Source organism: Eriocheir sinensis, unplaced genomic scaffold, assembly GCF_024679095.1.
Source record: "Eriocheir sinensis breed Jianghai 21 unplaced genomic scaffold, ASM2467909v1 Scaffold494, whole genome shotgun sequence".
NCBI lineage: Eukaryota > Metazoa > Arthropoda > Malacostraca > Decapoda > Varunidae > Eriocheir > Eriocheir sinensis.
This window is the reverse complement of record NW_026111825.1, coordinates 52,416-59,577: the sequence shown is the minus strand read 5'-3', so window position 1 is coordinate 59,577 and position 7,162 is coordinate 52,416. Positions and strand designations below refer to the sequence as shown.

Sequence of the window (7,162 nt, the reverse complement as noted above, 5' to 3'; positions counted from 1 at the left end):
CACCCAGTCACTGACAGTTTGGTCCGTGGTGAGGAATATCACGTAGCCTGGAACAAACAAAATTACTCTCTCAATAATCTTTTTTTAACCGTGTACCAGTGACAGGCAAAATTTGTGGCTTTACCGTGTAGCAGCGACGGGCCTAATTTTTGCTATGATATAAGCCCCCCAAAATAGATGATGCATAAACTGATCACAAATGCATTGATATATATTATAAAATGGCTTGCCTGAGTGATCATTTTCTCTCTCTCTTTTTTTTACGTCGCGGCCTATTGCGCCGGTAGGCTTCTTCCCGGTGGGTCCTGATGGTTGGCCCAAGGCAGTGCTTAGAGTGGCCTTTCAGAAACATGATCCCTGCAGCTACTGGGTTAAGTGCTGCCCATAGCTCCAGTAGGCTCTTTGGAGGGGCCTCTTGGATGACCCCAGCCCAGTAGTGGCTCAGGCAAATTGTATTTATAGTGGCTGACAAGATGTATGGTTCTTGCTTCCTGCCTGGCCCACGCTGCCCACCACCATGACCTAAGTCACTGTTTATTTACTATATATCCAGGTCTTTTCCACGTCAGTGAAGGTGTGTTCCCTTAACTATGTAGTCTAGTACATCACTGTGGTTTGGCACACTGACTCTTTTTTTTTTTTTATAATTTGAAGATGCCATCCTGGTAACCCATCAGCTCACCTGTGATCCTCCCATTGTTCCGCTGCAGCGGCTGCCGGGTGAAGGTGGTGGTGGACGGCTGCCGGGTGAAGGTGGTGGTGGACGGCAGCCGGGTGAAGGTGGTGGTGGACGGCTGCCGGGTGAAGGTGGTGGTGGACGGCTGCCGGGTGAAGGTGGTGGTGGACGGCAGCCGGGTGAAGGTGGTGGTGGACGGCTGCCGGGTGAAGGTGGTGGTGGACGGCTGCCGGGTGAAGGTGGTGGTGGACGGCAGCCGGGTGAAGGTGGTGGTGGATGGCTGCCGGGTGAAGGTGGTGGTGGATGGCTGCCGGGTGAAGGTGGTGGTGGACGGCAGCCGGGTGAAGGTGGTGGTGGATGGCTGCCGGGTGAAGGTGGTGGTGGATGGCTGCCGGGTGAAGGTGGTGGTGGACGGCTGCCGGGTGAAGGTGGTGGTGGATGGCTGCCGGGTGAAGGTGGTGGTGGATGGCTGCCGGGTGAAGGTGGTGGTGGACGGCTGCCGGGTGAAGGTGGTGGTGGACGGCTGCCGGGTGAAGGTGGTGGTGGATGGCTGCCGGGTGAAGGTGGTGGTGGATGGCTGCCGGGTGAAGGTGGTGGTGGATGGCTGCCGGGTGAAGGTGGTGGTGGATGGCTGCCGGGTGAAGGTGGTGGTGGATGGCTGCCGGGTGAAGGTGGTGGTGGATGGCTGCCGGGTGAAGGTGGTGGTGGATGGCTGCCGGGTGAAGGTGGTGGTGGATGGCTGCCGGGTGAAGGTGGTGGTGGACGGCAGCCGGGTGAAGGTGGTGGTGGACGGCAGCCGGGTGAAGGTGGTGGAAGGCAGCCGGGTGAAGGTGGTGGTGGACGGCTGCCGGGTGAAGGTGGTGGTGGACGGCAGCCGGGTGAAGGTGGTGGTGGACGGCAGCCGGGTGAAGGTGGTGGTGGATGGCTGCCGGGTGAAGGTGGTGGTGGATGGCTGCCGGGTGAAGGTGGTGGTGGACGGCAGCCGGGTGAAGGTGGTGGTGGATGGCTGCCGGGTGAAGGTGGTGGTGGATGGCTGCCGGGTGAAGGTGGTGGTGGACGGCTGCCGGGTGAAGGTGGTGGTGGATGGCTGCCGGGTGAAGGTGGTGGTGGACGGCTGCCGGGTGAAGGTGGTGGTGGACGGCTGCCGGGTGAAGGTGGTGGTGGACGGCTGCCGGGTGAAGGTGGTGGTGGATGGCTGCCGGGTGAAGGTGGTGGTGGATGGCTGCCGGGTGAAGGTGGTGGTGGATGGCTGCCGGGTGAAGGTGGTGGTGGATGGCTGCCGGGTGAAGGTGGTGGTGGATGGCTGCCGGGTGAAGGTGGTGGTGGATGGCTGCCGGGTGAAGGTGGTGGTGGCTGCCGGGTGAAGGTGGTGGTGGATGGCTGCCGGGTGAAGGTGGTGGTGGACGGCAGCCGGGTGAAGGTGGTGGTGGACGGCAGCCGGGTGAAGGTGGTGGTGGACGGCAGCCGGGTGAAGGTGGTGGTGGACGGCAGCCGGGTGAAGGTGGTGGTGGACGGCAGCCGGGTGAAGGTGGTGGTGGATGGCTGCCGGGTGAAGGTGGTGGTGGATGGCTGCCGGGTGAAGGTGGTGGTGGATGGCTGCCGGGTGAAGGTGGTGGTGGATGGCTGCCGGGTGAAGGTGGTGGTGGACGGCAGCCGGGTGAAGGTGGTGGTGGACGGCAGCCGGGTGAAGGTGGTGGTGGACGGCAGCCGGGTGAAGGTGGTGGTGGATGGCTGCCGGGTGAAGGTGGTGGTGGATGGCTGCCGGGTGAAGGTGGTGGTGGATGGCTGCCGGGTGAAGGTGGTGGTGGATGGCTGCCGGGTGAAGGTGGTGGTGGATGGCTGCCGGGTGAAGGTGGTGGTGGATGGCTGCCGGGTGAAGGTGGTGGTGGACGGCTGCCGGGTGAAGGTGGTGGTGGATGGCTGGCCAGGGAGGGCCAGGACGGCCGGGCCACCAGCAGGGTGTTGGAGGCCACCAGGCTATAGGGGGACTCACGCCAAACCTGATGGGGACAAGTGTGTGGGAAAAAGTGTGATTTTGGCACACCAAAACTTCAAAGTTCCCCTATCATGCATTTTATACATATATATATATATATATATATATATATATATATATATATATATATATATATATATATATATATATATATATATATATATATATATATCTATATATATATATATATATATATCCTGGTGAGTGATTCAAAAGTTTTCATAGGTTACTTTAAGTTTAAGTTGAGGACTGTAAGTCTGAGCACAGTCAAGGATCCAGATACATACTTGTTCAGTACTTGTTTGTAGTTGGCACAGGAGCAGGTTTAGGACAGACAGAGTTGCCTGAAGTTGTCATTTTCATGACAGAATATTATATTATTACCATACAGAAGAATATCTACTTTTATTCTGTTACGGTTTGGTTGCAAACCTTGGTTGCTATTATGATACATTGCCGGCCAAGTTAGTAAAGACTAGAGGAGGCTGATTTTTTACCTAGTAAAAAACATGTCAAGTTGGCAACATTAGCGCAGGAGGATATAATAATGTAGGAATCTTTTTTTTTATACTTTGAAGAGAATAAATGAATCATTGCACATGAATAGGTTGTTTTACTTTATCATCTTTGGAGCACATCATTTTACCTATGGAATACTTTTACTCAGAAAAAATACAAATAAAATCAATGATTTAATCATTTGATTAAATCATTGCCAACCCTGCTGTGCTGTTTCTAATACCATTATGTAAGGTTCATTTTTAAGTATTTGCAAAAGGTCAATGAAAAAATCAATATCTCAAACACTAATAATAGCTCACCCTATGAGTCATAATTTCTCTGTGCCTCATCACAGCAAGGATTCAGCTGTGCAGGATTTCCTTGAGAAGTGTTGCAGGACTGAGTGAATATTTACTGAAAGAAGAACGAAGGCTTCCAGCACTGTGGTCTCACCCTGATGGTCTTCACAGCAAACTCACACACTGTTGATGGCTTGAGGCTGTCAATGAGGCAGGTCACATCCGTGGCGTTGACGTAGCGGCTGGAGGATGAGGACGAGAAGGTGGTGCAGCTGTTGTACTGCAGGAGTCAAAGGTCAGTATTAACAGGGAGTCAGGTACAAGGACGGAGGGAAAACATAAGAAAGGTCACTGGATGAAGGACTGGCTTGTGAAATGAGACATGAATGACAGGAGGATAGGAAGGGTGTGAGGGAGTGCTTGCAGGAAAAAGAGGATGTGTAAGTGAAGGATAAGGATGTATGAGGGAGGATATGAGGTGTATAAGGGACTGTTTGCAGGAAAAAGAGGATGCATGAGTTATGAATAAGGATGTGTGAGGTGGACGTGAGGTGAATAAGGGAGTTTGCTGGGACGAGAGTATGAGTAAGTAATGGATAAGGATATAGAGAGGAAGATATGAGGTGAATGAGGGGCTGTTTGTAGGAGGGAGAAGGATGCAAGTTACGAATAAGGATCTGGAGAGGTGGATATGAGGTGAATAAGGGAGTGTGTGCAGGGAAACAAGAATGTGTAAGTGGTGAATAAGTTCCTTGACAAATGACTAACTTTTCCACAGCTGTGTTGATGCAAGTGGCAAGTCGTGACACAGTGCACAAAGAACATGAGATAAAACATATATTTTCCAGCTGATGACTGCCCTCCCTGAAGCAGCCCAGCAACACTACCCAAAACTGACCTCTTTTGACCTCCCATTCTTCATGCTTGTGTTTGGAACGGCATCTAGTGGTCTTTTAATTGTTGTTTAATTTGTTTACCTTGAGTTGCCTCCCTTGAAAAAAAAAAAAATAATAATAAAAAAATAAATAAATAAATCACCTGGTTCTGGCTCAGCATGGTGTCCGCCCACTGCAGCACCACGGTGAAGGGTGTCAGCACCACGGCCTTCACCCACACCGCCGGGTCCAGCGTGGGTGCCACCACCTCCTCCTCCTCTGGCTGGGTGCGGACTTGCTGGTACACCGGTTGCCCGTCACCCACGTTGTTGAAGGCTCGCAGGCTTATCACAAACTCCATGTTGGGTTCTGAGGAGACGGAGAACTTGTTATGGACCTAATCGTAACAATACAACAATTTTTTCACGACCCTTAACCCGTCCGCTGCGATTGGCACGGATTTTGCCTTCACTGGTAGCCTGGTAACATAGTCCCAGGTCTTTCTCCCTCTGTCTGTGGTGGATAGTGGAGTGTTTCCCATGTGGTATTGGCATGCTGGATATCCCCTCCCAAGGTGCAGGACTACACTTTTCTTCACTGAATTGTAGCCACGGACACTTTTTGTTCCATTCCTGTAGCTTGGCGAGGTCTGCTGCTAGGAAATCCGCAGTCAAGGGGTTAAACTGGGCAGAACAGATAACAAATAAGATAGACTAACAGACAACAGGTAGAAAGACAGATAACAGGCCACGGATAACCAATGAATAACCTGACTAACATTATGACCACCCAGGAAATATCTGAGAGTTCAGGGCAGACAGAGGAATGAGCCTGAACGATGATGAGTCTGAAAATGGCAACTTAGAATACCACCTCCTTTCCCTCAATAATTGCTCTCATGGTCCAGGGTCTTCACAATATGGAGAGCTAACTTTATGATGGTGTGTAAATACTTTTCTGTGTGTGTTTGTGTGTGTGTGTGTGTGTGTGTGTGTGTGTGTGTGTGTGTGTGTGTGTGTGTGTGTGTGTGTGAAATGTTAACAGACTCAATAAATGTTTAACTATGATCTACTTAACAAGATCTCTACCTTCACTTTACTTTGCTTAAATGAAAACTTGTTATGGACTCCATCATCATTTTTTTTTGGGGGGGTGAATGTAATGTTAACTCCAGACTCAATAAATGGTTAACTATGATATCATTTAACCCATTGACTGTGGATTTCCTACCAGAAGACCTCACCAAGCTATAGAAATGGATCAAAATGTTTCTACTAAAATTCAGTGAAGAAAAATGTAAAGTCCTGCACCTTGGGAGGGGATATCCAGCACACCAATACCACATGCGAAACACTCCACTATCCACCAGAGAGGCAGAGAAAGGTTACCAGACTAACAGTGAAGGCAAATCCGTGCCAATCGCATTTGACGGGCTAACAAAATCTTTACCTTCTCTTGGCTCAACACAAATGTAGAAGTGGCTAATTCAAAATCCCTGTCTTGTGGAGAATCACACTGCAGGTCTGCATACTACTAGGCCAGAAAATGGAGAATTAGTTACAAACGATCATCTTACACACCCAGCTTATCAATGAAGTAACCGCGCTGCTTGCTGTCCACGATCTTGGAGTAGATGTCCGCCACGCCTCGGTCCCAGGCAATGGTGTAGCCGCACAGCATCACATTGTGCTGTGCGGGGGGCTGCCAGCACACCCTGATGTGGTCAGTCAGCGCCACGGCTGTAATGGACCACAAGACACTACAGATAACACAGTGACTCCACCATCATGATCACTATGTAGGTTTTATCATGGCTTCCAAACATGAATATTTTGTACCACGAAAACAAAATTATACGAATGTATTGTACCTGTAAGTTATCCTAAATTCTATGCACAACACATATATTAGGTTTATACTGTTTGTTGGGAATTAAGAATGTAAGTGATGGATAAGGAGGTAGGAGGTAGGAGGGACAATTTGAAGGGGACAGAGGATGTAAATCACAACACTGAGGGAAACACTCACCCTTCAGACCAACTGGCTTGTCTGGGACCCTGTTTTCATGGAGGTCATTGGTGAGGTCCCCGCCAGGGTGGACTGAGTGTATGGGCAGTGCCGTTGACCGTGAGTGCTGCAAGATGGAAATGGAAAATGAAAATGAGGAGCTGTTAGCATATTCTCGACATGGAAAAACTCCACTTACATTAAAATTTACTGTTGAAATGAAATGGGAAAAGTATATTTGTCCCCTTGAATGTGCATTTCCTAGCAGAAGACCTCATCAAGCTACAGGAGTGGAACAAAAAGTGGCTGCTACAATTCAATGAAGAAAATGCAGTCCTGCACCTTGGGAGAGGATATACAGCACACCAATACCACATGGGAAACACTCCACTATCCACCACAGAGACAGAGAAAGACATGAAACTATATATATGATACTAGGCTAACAGTGAAATCCAAACCCGTGCCAACCGCAGCGGACGGGTTAACAGACTAAGTTCCCTCCAGTGAGGTATATTCAGAGTTCCAGTCCGTGGGTTTTAGGTCACAGGGTCCACCCGGCTTGAACTATTTTTTTCAATTATTGTAAATTCCCTGTTTCTCTGGGCTTGTGGCAATTACGCTTCAGTACAATGAGTGACACTGTTGTTAACAAAAATGTAGCAGACCATTCTCGTTGTTTTATTTATTGGTAAACGAGAGGAAATAAATGACCGGTGCAAGGTTCTCCTCTTCAAAATTATTTTCTGCATGAAAGTCAGGCTGTGAAATCAAGAAGTGAACTCTTCAGAAAAATTCTGTTTGTATT

The 7,162-nt window shown here is 49.5% G+C and overlaps 1 protein-coding gene across 2 annotated transcripts; it reads right to left on the bottom strand.

The window, feature by feature from the left end:
- Positions 1-2,530: 2,530 nt before the first annotated feature.
- Positions 2,531-6,855, bottom strand: LOC126992597 (neogenin-like). 2 transcript variants are annotated; one of them, XM_050851413.1, is made up of 5 exons: positions 6,376-6,855; positions 5,928-6,086; positions 4,511-4,716; positions 3,653-3,752; positions 2,535-2,676 (listed from the first exon to the last, which is right to left on the bottom strand). In XM_050851413.1, the coding sequence occupies exons 2-5, from the start codon at positions 6,025-6,027 to the stop codon at positions 2,666-2,668; spliced, it is 417 nt and encodes a 138-aa protein (XP_050707370.1). In that variant the 5' UTR covers positions 6,028-6,086; positions 6,376-6,855; the 3' UTR covers positions 2,535-2,665. The 2 variants fall into 2 exon arrangements, 1 of the variants encoding a protein (XP_050707370.1); XR_007746661.1 differs by lacking the exons at positions 5,928-6,086; positions 6,376-6,855 and adding an exon at positions 5,797-5,870 and having other exon boundaries at positions 2,531-2,676; positions 3,494-3,752.
- Positions 6,856-7,162: the final 307 nt, after the last annotated feature.

Excerpts from the sequence above, each read along its gene's own strand:
- LOC126992597 (XM_050851413.1), bottom strand. The coding sequence starts at position 6,027 with ATGCTGTGCGGCTACACCATTGCCTGGGACCGAGGCGTGGCGGACATC. Across the intron at positions 4,717-5,927 it reads TTACTTCATTGATAAGCTGG|AACCCAACATGGAGTTTGTG; the intron begins GTGTGTAAGATG and ends CCGTCTCCTCAG. Across the intron at positions 3,753-4,510 it reads CCATGCTGAGCCAGAACCAG|TACAACAGCTGCACCACCTT; the intron begins GTGATTTATTTA and ends TGACTCCTGCAG.